General features: G+C 41.3%; 1 protein-coding gene across 1 annotated transcript in view; it reads left to right on the forward strand.

The window, feature by feature from the left end:
• The first annotated feature begins 10 nt into the window (after positions 1-10).
• Positions 11-16,927, forward strand: part of LOC109307582 (methylcrotonoyl-CoA carboxylase beta chain, mitochondrial-like) — an 18,220-nt gene continuing 1,303 nt past the window's right edge. The window contains exons 1-11 of the mRNA XM_019531608.1: positions 11-135; positions 1,819-2,012; positions 5,601-5,779; positions 6,589-6,669; positions 7,610-7,788; positions 9,119-9,311; positions 9,591-9,682; positions 12,153-12,309; positions 13,845-13,967; positions 14,615-14,760; positions 15,924-16,005. Coding sequence (XP_019387153.1) covers positions 1,919-2,012; positions 5,601-5,779; positions 6,589-6,669; positions 7,610-7,788; positions 9,119-9,311; positions 9,591-9,682; positions 12,153-12,309; positions 13,845-13,967; positions 14,615-14,760; positions 15,924-16,005 — 1,326 coding nt within the window. The 5' untranslated portion in view covers positions 11-135; positions 1,819-1,918. The remainder of the gene's footprint in view (positions 136-1,818; positions 2,013-5,600; positions 5,780-6,588; positions 6,670-7,609; positions 7,789-9,118; positions 9,312-9,590; positions 9,683-12,152; positions 12,310-13,844; positions 13,968-14,614; positions 14,761-15,923; positions 16,006-16,927) is intronic.

Here is a 16,927-nt window from a genome sequence, read left to right on the forward strand (position 1 = left end):
GTGCGCGGCGGCGGAGCGCCCCCCGAGGCGCGGGGCCGGCGCCAGGCGCTTCCCGGTGCTGCCCGGCCGCATCCCCGCCCTGTGCGCTCACGTGTTCCGAGAAAACGCGCAGAACAGCGAGGCCGGGCTGCGGAGGTAACTGCCACGGCCCCCGTCTCTTCCTGGGGGTGATAGTTGTCCGGACTTCCCCGGTGGGGGGAGAAGTCGCAGGTGCTTTCTTGCCTGTTTACAAATAAACCAGTCAGTTTCGAGCTTTTAAAAAAACCCCATTTCACAATTTTTCTCCCTCCTTCATCTGGAAGCTGAAGCGGCTTCTCTGTTGGTGCTGACCTGGAGGGAAGCACTTGGCAAACTTCCTCCCCGGGCTTCAGTATCGATCTCGGCTGCTGTGCCCACCTCTCCAAAAAAACCCCCATAGATGTTTTGCGTGTCTGGCTGCGAGCGCTTTTGAGGCCCGCGTAACACCTGCCCCATGGTTCCTTCACGTGGAAGGCCAAGGCGCAGGGTGACTCCCGCGTTTCCGAGCATCGGCCGAAGCCAGTTTGTGAAATAGGAGTGTGAAATAGTTCCTGCATCTGGTCATGATTCATCAATAAAAGAAATGAGTCACTTTCTTCTTTTATATATTTGTCTTTGCAGATCGTATGGCAGCAACTTGGAGGTTTTTATTCAGAAGTATGCTGCATGAGTTTTGAAAGTCAAACTATGGAAAAGAGATTGTCTTCCCCCCCCCGAACTTGCCCCCACTGTGGTCATATTGAAATAATTATTAAAACTCTTTTGTTTTTTTAGTTGAGGCCTTTTAACCTCTGTATTTATTCTGCCAGAAGCCACAGGAGGAACACACAGGAGAATACAGGCTCTTTCAGATACTGTTTCAGTTAAAATGGATAAGTCCATGCAAAAAGCCCATATTTAAAAATTAAATCTCTACCTCAGTTATTAATACTATATATTTTTTAAAAAATGAAATGTATTGTTTACTGTTTACTCTCTATTATTTGCACTTCACTTAGAAAATAGCATTAGGTTTGTCAGTTTCCATTTTGCCTTAATACAGTGTTGCAGTAGTTGCTAGGCTTCAAATATTTCTGCCATGGTGTTGAGTGCACTCTTACCATGTCCATACCAGCACAGACAACTCTTCAGTTCGAGGAAGGAAACACTGAATGATTCCATTTCCTAGACTAGCTGGACCCGATGGGTTGTCAAAATTAAATTCGGCTTAGCCGACTCTGTTAGTCATGTTAATATTTGATCTACAATGACAGTTCCAATCAGCAAGAGTGCAGCATCTTTCAGGATCAACTGCCCTATTGACAGGCAATGCTCGATCACTTCTTCATACACTGTGACTTGAGCTGTTCGTATAGATTGTACTCTGATTACTTAGGACAAAACATTAAGTGCTGGATATATATTAGCTGCACTTGGAAAAAGGCCACAAACCCAGTAGCTAGTGAACAGAAGCCATAAATATAATATTTATATAATTTGACAGTATTCTAACCGGCATTTTATTAGACTCAAACTTCTCTCTTGTAAAGAACCAAACTTAAACCAAGTTTGATTCTTAAAAAATATCTGAGCTATTTTTTTCACTTACTTAGCCATGACTTAATTTGGTTGCTGTGACATACTATAATGCAATAGTTAACTGAAGAGTTACATTCTCCAAAAAAAAGACGAAAGTGAAAGTTTTTCTTCATTATCATATTACTGGCATGAAAATTATTGAAATATTGCATTAACTGCATCAAAAAGCTAATTGAATATAAGCATGATTTCATTATGTTGAGCTTTGTTTTTTTAAATTAGATATTCAGAATTGCTTGAGAAGATCAAGAAGGGAGATGAGAAAGCAATATTACGTCATACCCAAAGAAACAAGAAGCTACTTGCTCGTGACCGCCTGAGAATGCTCCTTGATGATGAACCTTTCCTTGAGCTTTCCCCTTTTGCAGGCCATAATTTGCCATACGGTGATATCCCTGCCGCTGGATGCCTCACTGGTAATTATTAAAGCCTCCAACATTATGTGGGACAGGAAAATTATTATAATACGAATCTTTCTATTTACTGTTAGTAAATCTTAATATAATGCACAAAGGGTTTCTAGGTCTTTACAGTGCTCAGGTTGCTTTGTAGTCACTTTTAGTGATCATAAAGCTTGGTAGAGGTTGAGAATCCAGTTTCTGCCCATGCTGTCATGACCGTTCACAGGGAAGAAGAATACAGCTGGTTCCAGATATAAGTCAGAGATAGGGACACAATCTGTTTGATTTTCTTTCTCCTAGTTATACCAATATGTAATTTCCGTTAGGTTGAATAAAAGTGATAGTATTTTGTTCATGTAGGGGAGAGAAATTCTTTAGAAATCCTGTGAGGGGGATCTATTATGGGCATTTCCAGATAAAGAGACGCTTGGTAATCTGGTAGGGTATCCCTTGCCAAAATGAAAGAGTTCAGCTGACTAGTTTTAATACTTCCTTATGATTTTGAAATCCCTGAAAATATATTTTGTTTTTTCTCTTCTGACACTTCTTATTTAATTTCAATACATTCTCTTTGGGGTTTCATATTTTGTTCTACTAAGGCAGCATCAGTCTCAGAAGGCTGAATGTGGTATTTCAAACACACTAACCAAGTCTTTCCAGTCAACTAAAGAAAAAATGAGTTACTGAGTGACCCACCCACATGGGCACTCTAGTATTTATCATGGAGTTGTTCTCAAACCATCCTGATGTGCAGGAAGACCAGCACATATGGAAAAAGACCATCTTGGCTTATCGGAGAACTCAACTCTTCAGTAAGCTAAATCAGAAAAAGGAAGCTTATTAGAAGTGGAAACTTGGACAGACAACTAGGGAGCACTGTTTGTAGCATCCCATACTACTGCACCAGGTAGCACAGTTTGGGGAAGAGGTGAGCAGCCAGCTGTGGTAAAAACTATTTAGAAAAGCTGGACATACACGAGTCCATGGGGCTAGACAAAATACACCCAAGGGATTTGGCCACTGTGATTCCAGAACCAATGGCCATTGTCCTTGGAAACTCATGGTGATAGGAAGAGGTCCCAGATGATCAGAAAATGCCAATATAGTGGCCATATTTAAGACAAGGAACAAGGGGGATCCAGGGAACTAACTACAAACTGAGTGATCAGCCTCACCTCAGTCCCTGGAAAAATCACAGAGCAGGTCCTCTAGGAATCTGTTTCTAAGAGAAGATGATTAAGAACAATCAGCATGGATTCACCAGGGGCAAGTCATGCCTGACCAACCTGATTGCCTTCTCTGATGAGATGACTGGCTCTGTGGATCCAGGGAGACCAGTGGATGTGGTGTATTTAGCAAGGTTTTTGATATGGTCGCCCACAACATTCTCGCAGGCAAGTTATGGAAGTACAGGTTGGGTGAATGGACTGTGAGGTAGATAGAGAACTGGCTGGATCATCAGGCTCAGAGGGTAGTAGTCAATGGGCGTGTCTACATGTTGCCGTACCACAATGTTGCTACGGCACTGTGCTTTAGTACTGAAGCATGGCACAGTATGGACAGTTACTACACCATGTGTGCAGCACACAGTTAGATTTTGCCACTGTCACTGTAGCAGCGCACTATGTGGGGGAGTGTGCCACTATGGCTATGGACCCATGTGATCACTGCACCTCAGTGGTACACCATACAGCGACGTAGTGCATTGCTATGACACCATAGGGTAATGTGTACATGTGCCCAATGGCTAGATGTCTGTCTGGCAGCTGGTATCAAGTGGAGTGCCCCAAGGATCAGTCCTGGGGCAGGTTATGTTTAATATCTTCATCAATGACCTGAAAGATGGCATAGAGTTCACCCTCAGCAAGTTTGCAGATGATGCCAAGCTGAGGGAAATAGTTGATATACTGGAAGGTAGGGCTAGGATTCAGAGTGACCTAGACAAATTGGAGGATTGAGCCAAAAGAAATCTCGTGAGTTTCAATAAAGACAAGTGCAAAGTTTTGTGCTTAGGCAGGAACAATCCCATGCATCAGTACTGGCTGGGCAGCAGCTCTGCAGAAAAGGACCTGGGGGTTACAGTGGACAATAAGCTGAATGTGAGCCAACAGTGTGCCAAGTGTTGCCAAGAAGGATAACAGCATAGTGGACTGCATTGGTAGGTGTGTTGCCAGCAAGTCAAGGGAAGTAATTATTCCCTACTCTATTCAGTACAGGTGAGACTACATCTGGAGTACTGTGTTCAATTTTGGGCCCTCCACTACAGCAAGGATGTAGACAAATTGGAGAGAGTGTAATGGAGGGCAGTGAAAATGGTTAGTGGGCTGAGGGATGTGACTTCTTACTAGAAGGGTAGTAAAATACTGGAAGAACAGGCTACCCAGAGATATTGTGGAATCTGCCTCCCTGGAGGTTTTTAAGACCCAGCTAGACAAAGCCTTGGCTGGGATGATAGACCAGCTGGGGATGGTTCTACTTTGATCAGGGCGTTGGACTAGATGACCTCCTGAGGTCACTTCCAACCCTAATATTCTATGATTCAAACTGTAGGCATGATACATGACTTTTTTGCTACTAGGTATTCAGCATGCACAACATTTATTCCTGCCATACTCATGTATTTCTTTGCAGCTGCCATGATTGCCTAACAGAAAGGTGTTCTCTTTAAATAGGTTGTCACTAAAACTATTTTGGTGGGTTTTCCACGAGGCACGTGTATACAATGTCTTGTGTTAGGGTTTAAGTGGTATTTCAACTGTTGCGTGGGCCTTTTGTGTTAGGATGAGTATTTCTTGTAAGAATTTCAGTGAACCATTTTTGAAGAGGTAGCACATAACGTTTAAGAGAAGAGGAGAGACTAAATTAGATATGCTGGGGATCAAAGTAGTAAATGGTGCCTGATAAAAACCCCCCCCTCACCTTACTGCATTTCAGAGCTCAGTTTTGTGCTAAAAGCAACCATATATACAGTATCAGGAGGTTTGAGATTTCATTGATTTTTTTTTTTTTTTACCATCTTTTATTTTTATGTAAATCTGTGATTCTAGTTAGAATGATAGAATCATGGACTATCAGGGTTGGAAAGAACCTCAGGAGGTCATCTCGTCCAACCCCTGGTCAAAGTAGGATCATCCTCAACTGTAACATCCCACCCAAGGCTTTGTCTACCTGGGTGGGATGATATAGTTGTCTAACTAGTTGTCTGATCTTGCAAACCCACTTGAAGAGCATGAAGTCAATTTGGCTTCTCCTTATGTATTATCATCAGTAATAAAGGTGTGGCAGGTCAAATTCTGCTTCATTTACATCTGCATAATGATGATAGCCTCCACTTACTTTTTCAGAATAGGGCTATATGTCTGTTGTAAGGTTAAAGAGAAGGATGGTTCCCCTCAATATAGTATCTGTAGTTTTATTAGCATGTGGGTAAATATAGACAGCCTTGACTCAAAAGAACACATTAGATGCATTTGAGCTTTGCTGTTAAATCTATGATACAATTACAAAATGCCTACGCCTGGGTTATTTTTTTTATTGCTTGTTTTGAGGAATTTTGTTTGTTTGTAAAGAGTCTGGGATAAACATCTGTGGGTCCTGTTACAGGAATTGGAAAAATCTGTGGACTCTGGTGTGTCTTTATGGCACATGATGCAACAGTAAAAGGAGGGACCCTTTTCCCTATTGGAGTGAAGAAAAACCTGAGAGCTCAAGAAATAGCGATTCAAAACAGGCTTTTATCTGTGTATCTGGTTGACAGCGGGGGAGCGTTCTTACCACTACAGGTAAGATTGGATATAATATGTGGTATGAAAATAGTTACTTCCTGTCTTCATCTTACTAATTTTTAAATCAAATCTCTTGAGATTTATTTTTGTGATTTTTGGTGGGCTGCCTTTCATTTTCTCTCTTATACTCTAACCAAACGGTACAAACAAATCAAAGTCCTTTCTGGCTGATTTTACATGTAACTGACACCAACGTGGTCAAAGTTCATAAACATGAGTCTTAACAGAAAATCAAATTGCTGGCCCACCAAGCTATATCAGTGCTCAAGGCGGCTGTTTTTAACTTGTATTTTCAAATTGAAAAAAAAAATTATGTGAGAGACAAGGATTTCTGTGAGCGGTATCTTTTACTGGACCAACTGCATGGTTGAAATAATTAGAAATTTTGTTTTAAAATGTATACTAGTAAATCTGGGAGCATGTATGAAAGATTGGCTCCATAAAAACAGATGTTTTATTTACAGTAATGGACAGAGAGAGCTTGTAAAGGTCATAAATGCCTTCATTGTCCCTGCATCAAATTCAAGTTACCACAAAGAATGAGAGTTCTCAGTACATGTGACTCTCTGCATTTGTAGCATAGAAGACTGTGGATATTGTTGCTGATTTGGTGTTTAAGCAATATGTGTATAGATATCTTAGAGAAGCAAACTGGAAAGCTGTAAGATAAAATCCCTAACTGTCTTTCTAGAAGTTGTGAATAACTTGTTTTCTTTTGTGAATAGACAGTAGAAAGACTAAGCATTGGCTTTTGTTATTGAAAATCGGTGGTAAAAACTGTGCTTTTCTTTTCCCTGCATTGTCAGGCAGACCTCTTTCCCGACCGATCACATGGTGGTAGAGTCTTCTACAATGAGGCAATAATGTCTGCTATGAAAATCCCTCAGGTACATTGTCATGCTGAATATGTATGAAGATACTGTATGTGGTTAACAGATTTATGAGAAACATTTCCAACAATACACATTCTAGAATCAAAGTATGCATATGCAAAAATACTTCCTGACCCTGTTTTCAGATGTTGACATAGACATTCAAATGATAGAAGTTGTACTATAAACATCACATTATGTGGTAGCTTTGTCCCCTGTCTGGCCAGGCAGCAATAGTTGCAGCTGTGGTGGTGGCAACTCTGGCCCTGGCCCTGGCCCCAGACCGGGACTGGGTGGGAGCTGGGGTTGGGTTGGAGTCGCTGGCACAGCTGGCTAGGCTGGGCAGGGGCTGGAACCACCATGTGTTTTGTGCCTGGGGCTGGAGCTCCAGCACAGTAAGCAGTAGCAGGGGAGAAGGTGGTGAGGTGTAGAGGTTGCGCCGGGGCAGTGGCTACAACTCTGACTCCAGGTTAGGGTCAGAGCGAGAGCCACGGCAGCTGCCTGCCCTGTGACCCCTCCTACTCTCCCCACTCAAATCCAAGATGAGGAGCTTTTTTTCTCTACGTTGAATGGAGGGGGAAAAACCTTGGCTTGGATTTGAGTAAATAAATATGGTAATCTGTATATCTGATTAAAGTCTATAATGCCAGTCAATATTTAGGAGTATCATGGAACATACCTTTCTTTGCATCCATCCCTATGTAATACACAACCTATTTAGTTTCAGGAACGTAACCAGGTAGATGGCTTGTTTGGTTGTACCTTCCTTATTGCTCTTTCAAAACTAGAATTTACCAGCTGCAAATATACAAGTTTATGATTAAAATAAAGGGCTTGTTAACCAAGCTTGTGAAATCTTTACTCAATATGTATTATGTCTCAAAAATGCCTAAAATTAAAAAAGTGCACCTAGCTGTGATTTCTTCTTACACAGGTATCTTGCTTTGTCCTGTAGGTGGCAGTAGTGTGTGGTTCTTGTACAGCTGGGGCTGCCTATTGTCCTACTATGACAGAAGAAACTGTGATTGTAGACAAAATCGGTACTATGTTTCTTGGCGGACCACCTCTGGTAAAAGCTGCCACAGGGGAAGGTATTACACCTGAGGAACTAGGAGGAGCCAGACTTCACACTAAGTGGGTATAATGTTTGTCAAAAGGGGAATCAAGTAAGATAGTAAGTCAGCACACCTAAAGTGTCGTTCAATCGTAAGAAGTAATGGGGCTAAAGAGATTTCAGACGACTGCAGTGACAGGACATTATCTGACTTAAAAGATAGGAATGGTGCCTTAGAAACACATTAGAAATGATATAGGAATAGCTTTAAAAGGTGGTGACTTTTAGTGCATATGTGGGACTGCTCACATTCAGCACTGCTGAGAACTTAATGCAGATGAGTGAAGTCCGGTCTGTGGGCCAGATCCGGTCGGCCAGGGACTTCATTTCCCAGCTGCCCCTGCCCGCGTGGAGACCGCGGCTGCACCTGTGTGGGAAAGCTCAGGCTGGGCTTGCCATAAAGACCAGCCTCAGCCATGCCGGCAGCGCGCTCAGCAGAGCAGTGCAGGAGGCTGCTCTGAAGCTGCTGGGAATTTGGGTTGGGGGCAGCTTGCTCTAGAGCCTGGGCTACCGTGATCTGTAGCCTGCATGCTCCAGGCAAGCACATGTAAGCAGAGGATCGCAGCTCTGCCCTGGCTCCAGACCATGCTGTCACTGCTGCAGGGAGCTGGGGCTGCCCCCTGACTTACGGCGTTTTCTTTGTGGGTTTTTTTAAGTCCTCCAACTATACAATGTAACATATTTAAATTTCTTATTCTTTACCCAGCTCTCCGTTTTCCAAAGTAGTGCTTGATCGTGAATACTAATGGAGTAGGCTTCAGTAGGAACTTGATCTATACAGCTGTTAAGACTATATGTATACATTAAAAGACTATGAGCTACTTAAGTCTGTGGTAATAGGCCTGTTAATTTTATTCTCCATAAACTGGCCTGTGGAGAACTGGGTGCTCTTTCTTGCCTTTTAAGTGCCTGCAAAAGCATTGAAACATTTCACTGCAACAAAAATCCTTGATGCTTACAAGGACTACTAAAAATACAAAAAAAAAAAAGCTAAAAGAAAGAGCCAGTTCTTCTTCCTCCCTCCCTTCTATTTCCAATCTTGTTAAGAGCTACAGATGTAAAGGGAAATGTCATTTTTCTTTTTATTGTTACAAATATTGTAAAATCAGCATATTGAAGATGAGTTTAAAGGCATTTTCCTTAATAGAATTACACACAAAAGTCACTTGCTTGAGGAGTTCAGGAAGAGTCTGGGTAAGCATCTCACTGGGATGGCTTAGGAAACTGATTCCTACATCTGTGCAAGCAGTTGGACTAAATAATCCTTGGGAGCCTTTCCAGCCCTGACATTCTGTGATTATATGCTCTCACTTTTATTTGTTCAATTTGTTATTAAAATGTCTCTTTTAGAGTCAGTGGCTGTCTCGATCATTTTGCATCTTCAGAAAAGGAAGCATATGAATGTGTGCGAAATATTATTTCAACACTGAATTTTGAACTTCCACCAGAGGAGACCACAGAATATGATGATCCGCTGTATAGTGCTGATGAGCTCTTGGGACTTGCACCACGAAGTTATAGTTATACTTTGCCTATAAAACTGGTAAGGACAAATGCTGCATCAGTTCATCATCTTTAAATAGCTAATTAACTTAATATTTGGAAGTTAAAGGGCATTCTTCCCTGGGATAATTGGTCTGGAAATCCTAAAATGCACAAGATATTCCAGATTACATATTGTTGATGTGATGGTCCTGAAAGTACCAGTTATGACCATTTTCTACAGTACAGGCCATAAAGCCTATGTAAACACAACATATCATTTAGAAAAATATCCAACTTTGATTTAAATGTCTCTTGAAAGAAATACCTTTCTTTGTAGATTCTGAGCCGTCTGATAGATGGAAGCAGATTCCAGGAATTCAAAGCTGAATATGGAACAACCTTAGTAACGGGATTTGCCCATGTGGAAGGGTAAGACTGTAAGAATTTATTATGAAAGAGGTCAGACAGTTTTGGTTTAAGAAGTTTGTGTACTATTATCATACTCTGTGCTATTCCTGTAAAAGCAAATGGCATTTATACACATACCTGTTAGTGCACACCAAAGATCTGATGCGTTGGAGCAGATTCGATTAATCTAGTCTGCTCTCCACATAAGCTGGTGCGGACTGCGCTGCTTCACATGCAGTTGTATAAATAGTGAAATGCACGTCAGCACTGAGACAATGGTAGCGGCACATTTTTTAACTAAAACATCGAAGGCCACTTTTAGTGCACCGCCACGTTTAGTTCAAATGGCCTGCCATTTTCTCAGTGTTGACATGCATTTCATCATTTATACAAATGCATGTGTTGCAGTGCCAGGCACTTTTAAAAGCTCCTGGCGCTGTGGTGCAGGTGTGTACCAATGCTCTAAGCTTTTAGATGGGTCAAGGATTAATATAAAGATATCTCTCCATAGCCCAGTCATGCATTCTCGGTTCAGCATTCAGACTTGTCAAAGTTGATAGTGTCTAAGCATTACGAGCTGATGTCTGTTTCATCACTGTGAAATGAGGGAGTGGCACAGTCTGGTTTGTAGCTGAAAGGTAGCTTGTTGGCAGGCTCAGCAAATGTATTGAGGCCTGAAGGCTGAACATTTATGGGAGTGCCCCTTCTAAAGCTAGGCATGAGCATGTGAGGGAGGCCTTCGGAGGGAGCTTGCACTGCCACTTCTTGTGTGGTGCAGTGGATAAACAAATTCCTTCACTCTCCCCAGGCGGTTACTCTGCCAGATTTCACCAGCACTAGATTCACTATTTTAAAAAAGGAAAACAAACATTACGTGTGTAAGAGAGACACCTACTTTGAAAATCTCTCTCCTTAATAAGGTTACATTTAGCACTAAACATTACTGGCAAGTGAATCATTTTGCTAGAATTAATAAAGCATTAGAATCAGGCTAATTGATTTCCACTGAGACAAGATGAATATTTGATATCTAAGACATACTTTCCATTGTGATGAAAAAACAGGTTATATAGCCAAGTGTACTGGGCATATATATCTGGCTTGCTGCCATGATTAGTTTGAGAGGTTATTAAAATGATATGACTAACTAGCTGTTATTTCTATGTTTTTATTTTCTGGAGTTGGGTGCTGTGTTGAATTGCTTATTCAGAGTCCATGCTCTGAACAAAGCACAGCCTTGAATGGACGTGCTTAACCTTCATGGAAAGTTAGAAGCCTAGCTTGATCTTAGTTGAAGCTGTTGAATATGCAGCTTCATGCAGAATATTCATTACCAGTGCAGAAAAAATAGAATGCACTGTAAAAACATGACTATTTTTCTTCAAGCTACACAGTTCACTTGCTAAATCTCAATAGTGTATACTTCTGAAGAAAGCTTGTTTCAAGATAGACTAAACTAGAAAGAAACAAACAACCACAGTCTGATTTTTCTCTGGCAGCAGCACTTGTAGCCTTGCCATGTAAACTTTCTAGTTGTGCCTTTTGTTATTCACTGGGAGCACCTCTAAGCCCTGATCCCTTTCAGCACTATTTTTGGACTGGGATTTGGGATGTTTAAAAAAAAAAAACAAGCTAGTGTTAACTAAACAGTATCAGTGGATGTGGGGAAAGAGAAGGTAGTAGGTAAACAGAATTTTAATCCTTTTTCAAGGGTTTCCCAAGTGACCAGCTCTTTGTTAAAAGAGGCTTGTAATTACAACATCAAAAATGGCTTTTCTCTTGTTTTTGTCTATATATGATCTGTTTATGTGTTTAGTCCATACCAAAAAGATTACATTACTGATAGTTTTATAATCTGTGTTACTAGGTGTAATTAGCTGATGCATATTTTATATTCTCCACATTTATTCAGAAACATATATTGAAGGTCTCAATAAAAATGAAGCTTAAATGTCAGAAGTGGCAGTAGATTAAATTTTCTACATTTGAGTGACATTTCATACAGGAGGGTTATTACTGTATAATATACTATTTTAACATTCATTTGGCAGAAAACATTACTAGACATTTAAAGGAAGCTTGCAGAAATTAAATGCCTTTTCAGATTAGCATTAGGTGTTAATGGGTGAAATACTGTGCGTTACACTATGGTACAAGGTGTTAGGAAAATTGGGCTGCATCTCTAAGCTTGTGCACGGTCTGTATGACGTGTACCAGGTCACTTCACATCCCTGTGCTTCACAGTGCAGGTAGCTTCCCTGCTCCTTATGGGCACTGCAAAGTCTCATGTTTGGAAAACACTTTGAGGTACTTGAATGAAAGGAAGTGTATGAGTGTAAAGTCTTTAACATATAGAGGTTCTCTTGTGGATTATCCTCCACAACTGATACTTGCATGACTAGACATTTATATTTTGTTTTTCAGTTCATTAGGCACTACATTTCACCACTCAAGTACAAAAATGAAAATGTTCATATGTGTGTTTTGTTAGACACCTAGTTGGAATAGTGGCTAATGATGGGGAGCTGACTCATGATGCTTCTCTAAAGGGAAGTCACTTTGTGCAGCTGTGCAGTCAGCGAAGTGTTCCCATCCTGTTTATCCAGAATACTGCTCCACACACAGCAAACCCAACAAGTCTCTCACAGGTATGGATGGCGTCTTTATTCAGTAGACTTTATTTAAGTTGTTCCTAGTTCTTGTCCTGACTTGCACATCATTATCACTGAAAATTATTCTGTTAAGAGTCAGCTGCTTTGCTGAAAATCTGCTTCTTTTTATGGGTCAGCCAAACAGCTATTTTCTTCTTAAATCTTCACTAGTGTCACCATTTCCTCCTATTTTTATCTTTATCCACATATTTTACTTAGCAACTTTAGATGTTCTCCTGGAGAGATCAGAGATCCAGCCCTCCGAATCAATGGTAAAATGGTAAAACTTACAATTCATAGTGCTTTTAAGTTCTGACAACTTTTCATGCAGGTCAGTGGTTGGTAATGTTTTTGTGGCAGCAGGTCAGAATGTCACAGCTTGAGTCCAGGGTAGGATAGTGTGGAGTCCTGATTTGCCATCACTACTTCCCCCTGACTACCTGGCTGTGATGTAGTGTGGACAAAGCTCCCTGCTGCCAAAACCCCCATCTCCAGGTTGAATCCAATGACTCAACGGTCTAGATGTGGCCCATGGGCCATATAGTTGCCAATGTCTGGCATAGGTGGCTGAGTACTATCTTTATTCTACAGCTGGTGAAATTGAGGCAAAATTTTAAGTAGCATTTTAGGTCACAGAAGGAGCGTCTACAGTACTTTTACACGTGTCTAAACTTAATGTGCGTTTGCCAAATGTGCATTAAGGCGATTTAGGCATGTGTCTACAAATGTATGTGCTAAGGCTCATTAAGTTTAGTATGCATGGTGTAGACTCGTGTCCTTAATGGGCCTTAAAAATGGCTAATGCACCTTAAATTGGCACTTGTAGACATGCCCAGAGAGAACAGTAGAATGTGATGAGTGACCAGAGAACTCATCTTTTCACATGTTACTTCCCTAACTCTGCTTTTTTTATATATACCCTGAAATTTGGCACCCTGGAAATGAAGCCAGATACAGGTGTGCTGTATCTGAGTGTCACCAGCCTAGTCAGACCTAGAGTCACTCCAGAACCTGGAACTTAGTGTAGCAGAACAGTACTCTGAGACCACAGAAGAGTGAATCTCAAACTTTTTAGATTCAGTGCATCCCTTGGAAAATACCGGTTCTTAGTTTTCACTTTTATTGAACGCAGAAAAATAATAGAGCAGTTTTTCTGTTGCAAAGAACTCATAAAGACCTCAACTGTGGATTTGTCTTTGAAATCTCTCGGTTTATTTTGTGAAACATGTTTGCAAACTTAACAGTGCTAGCATTGTGTAGCCATGCCATGTTGGGTAAGAATCGTTGCTATAGCGGCTATAATTATTTAACTGATCTATATTATAAGATAGAATGATTATGGTAATATGTTATACTTTCTAGTTTATTTCTGCTGTCTTCTTGACTTTCTTATTTAAAAAAACAAACAAACTAGTTACTTAAAATTTTATAGAAAGAAATCCTTAGATGCTGTAAAAGTTTAGCAGGAGTGGAGGAATCGAGACAAAAAATTTAAAAGAATTATCAGGACTTAATCTTTATTTTAATTTCAGGCAGAGGATCATACCAATAAATTAAAGGCCCAGGCTTCCATGATGGCTGCAGTCGCTTGTGCTGCTGTACCCAAAATAACCCTTGTTGTTGGCGGCTGCTACGGGAATGAAAGTTATGCTATGGTATGGCTAGCAGAAGTAATGGCTCATATATTAGGTAATATTTGACTTGTCACAAGTTTTCTAAGCCTTCATAGTGTTTAAATTCATATCTCAGTCTCCCATTGGCACAGGCATTTCGTTTTGTTCATTACATTATTCAGTTTTAAAATAATTGATGTAACTGCAGTAAGTTTGGTATCCAGCCCTTGAACCTGGAAATTGATTTTTAAAAAGTTAACGATCTGAAATTATGTATAATAAGGACCAAACACTACCCTTGTTCCTCACCATATACTTCTGCAGTCAGTGATGAAGGGCTACTTGTTCCTTAGCTGCGTTATACGATCTAACAAAAAGCTCAGTGGGAGTATTCGCCTGTTTAAAGTATGCGAGTATTTGCAGGGACAGTGCTCTGCTACACATGCAAAGACAGTTGAAAATGCAGTCTTACCTCATATTCTGTGAGGTGTTGAGTGTCCATAACTCTTGAGTGAAGGACAGTGATGGTTGTACAGGTCAGCACCTCACAGGGTGAGGCCCTCTATCAGTAATACTTCATGAGTTAAACATAGATTGCATTTTGTTCATTGAGGACTTAATGCATTATTCAGTATGAATGGTCTATTTTTTGTTCAGCTTGCATTGTCTCTTGCTTTTTTTTCCTATAGTGCGGGAGGTCATTTGATCCAAACTTTCTGTTCCTGTGGCCTAATGCAAGAGTTGCCCTTGTGGATTCAGGACATTTCTCCACATTCCCAGAAGCTGGGGATGAGTGCTCCAGAGGTGAATCAGAGTTAAAGCAACTAAAGGAAAAGTAAGTACATTAACTGTAACTGAAGGGGGTTATTCTTATGATTAGATTGATTTCACTATCAGTTTTCTTGTTTTTCAAAACAGCCCAGAGTGGGATTTGCCCTCTAAAAATGGGTGTGGCACTTCCTGGTGGCCACTTAAACCCCATCTCTTCTCTGGTTAATCTGGGTACCTCCCTCTACTCGCCTGCCATCCCTTTGATGTTATTTTATATTCAGGAGGCTGCCCTATTCAGTGATTTCTGCACCCTTCAGCTCTGTCTTTCTGGGCTCTTGGCCCCTCTGGCTTAGTTCAGTTCACTGGGCTTGCACCCCTTAGACTGAGCCCCCAGCCTCCAATAGTCCTTTCTCGAAATTAGTGCCTTCCCTAGGTGCTCTCAGTGGCCTCCCTCTGCCCCTTCAGTCACTCCCATGCCTTACAATGCAATGAGCAAAACTCCACCACAAATAGTTTACAGCTGGAGGTGCTTTGTTAAAGACCATCCACAGGCTCCTATTCAGTCCCACTGACTTCTGTCAGCTCTGGCCATCCTGGGCCTACTGCAATTCCTTCGGTCTCTGGCCCTCCTTCTCAGCTTTATGTAAGGAGCTCCTTCTGCTTGCACAGCCTGAGCCAACCTCCAGGTCCCAGCAGGGAGCTCCTGCCTCCAGCTTTGCCCAGGTCAGACTGATCCCTGTGCATCTGGTGCAGGACTTATGTAGCCCCTTATCTAGGTCCTCCTCCTGCTCAACTAAGATCACCTCAGCAGGCCATTACCTAATTAGCTCCCAGATGTTAATTATCCAGGGGCTTTGCAGCTTTCTAACTCTGACTAGCCCTGCTCTCAGTAACAGACCTCGACTCTTGTTACACCCAGCAACATAACCAGATGACCTAGCAAACGGTTCCAGTGCATTCATTGCACCCTGAAGCAAATACTGTAGAAAAAATGAATATTTGAGAGATCCTGCAGTAATTCCACAGTGTAGGTAAACTGAAATACAGAACACCTTAAGGACTGGTTCTGCTCTTAAATGTCCTCTGGACACCAAATAAGTTCAATGGTAGCACCATACGTACACCCAGACTAGCAGCTGTGCCATATTTATTTGTACCTTTGTTACACTGATCTAGATTTTCAGTTGCATTTCATGCTTTTAATCTTCTAAACATTTTCTTGTTTAGGTTAGCAGAAGAAAGCAGTGCATTTTACTCCTCTGCCCGCCTTTGGGATGATGGTATAATTCTGCCCCAGCACTCTAGGAAGGTAGGCTCTTTCTTTGTATTACACTTGCACAAGCACATTTCATTGCAAAATTCCAAAGAGATTAGGAGGTGAATTCATTTAACAGACAGGGAATAAACTGAGGCATGGGTAAGGATTTAACTTGCCCAGGTCTCCCAAATACCAGGCCACTTCTTTAGCTAGGAGACTGAAATACAGCCACTGTCTTTTCTTTCCCTAGCCAGGCCATCTAAGATGTTCCCCCTTGCCTTCTCTTCTACTCCGGTTGCTCTGATCATGGAACTCCCTTCCTAGAATTCCTTATTTGAGTTTCTCTCTTGGAACATCAAGTGCAGGCTCCCTGCTTGAACTTTTACTCTTGCCCTTGCCTCCATCTCCACTTCTTTTTTTTTTTTTAATCTCTACTCCTTAGTCTCTATATTTATCCCACTGTCTCTGCTCCATGTTTCTCTGGCAGTCTTGCTGTCCTGCTTTCTAATTGCCCCTCTACTCTTGGAATGACTTCTCTTCCCTTTGTGCCCCATCACTGGCTTACCTGAACTCTTAATATTTTTGTCTTAAAGTATTACTAACAATGAATAAATTAAGCACCTCGAGTACTTATTTGTGGATGATAAATATATAGCATTAGGGAGGACTGCCATTTGTTTGTAAAGGACTATACATTTATGGTGGTGTAGGAATGACTGTTCATACTTTTTCTGGATTTTTTGGCAAAACACCGCACAGGGGAGTAATGAGAAATGTTTTCAAATGCTGAAGTTTGCAGTGCCCTATATCTCACTAAAAATTAATTTGGAAAAGGAAATGTACAGTGATGAGAGTGAGCCATTGTTACTCATCTTCTTGACCAGTTCCACAGGGATGCTGCTGTTCAGTTCTTTTTCAGTTCCAAGCTGTTTCTGCCCTTCCGCGTCTCAGTAGTGAGAAATGGAGCAGTTGC

The sequence above is a fragment of the Crocodylus porosus genome, unplaced genomic scaffold, assembly GCF_001723895.1.
Source record: "Crocodylus porosus isolate Cpor-Errol unplaced genomic scaffold, CroPor_comp1, whole genome shotgun sequence".
Lineage (NCBI taxonomy): Eukaryota > Metazoa > Chordata > Crocodylia > Crocodylidae > Crocodylus > Crocodylus porosus.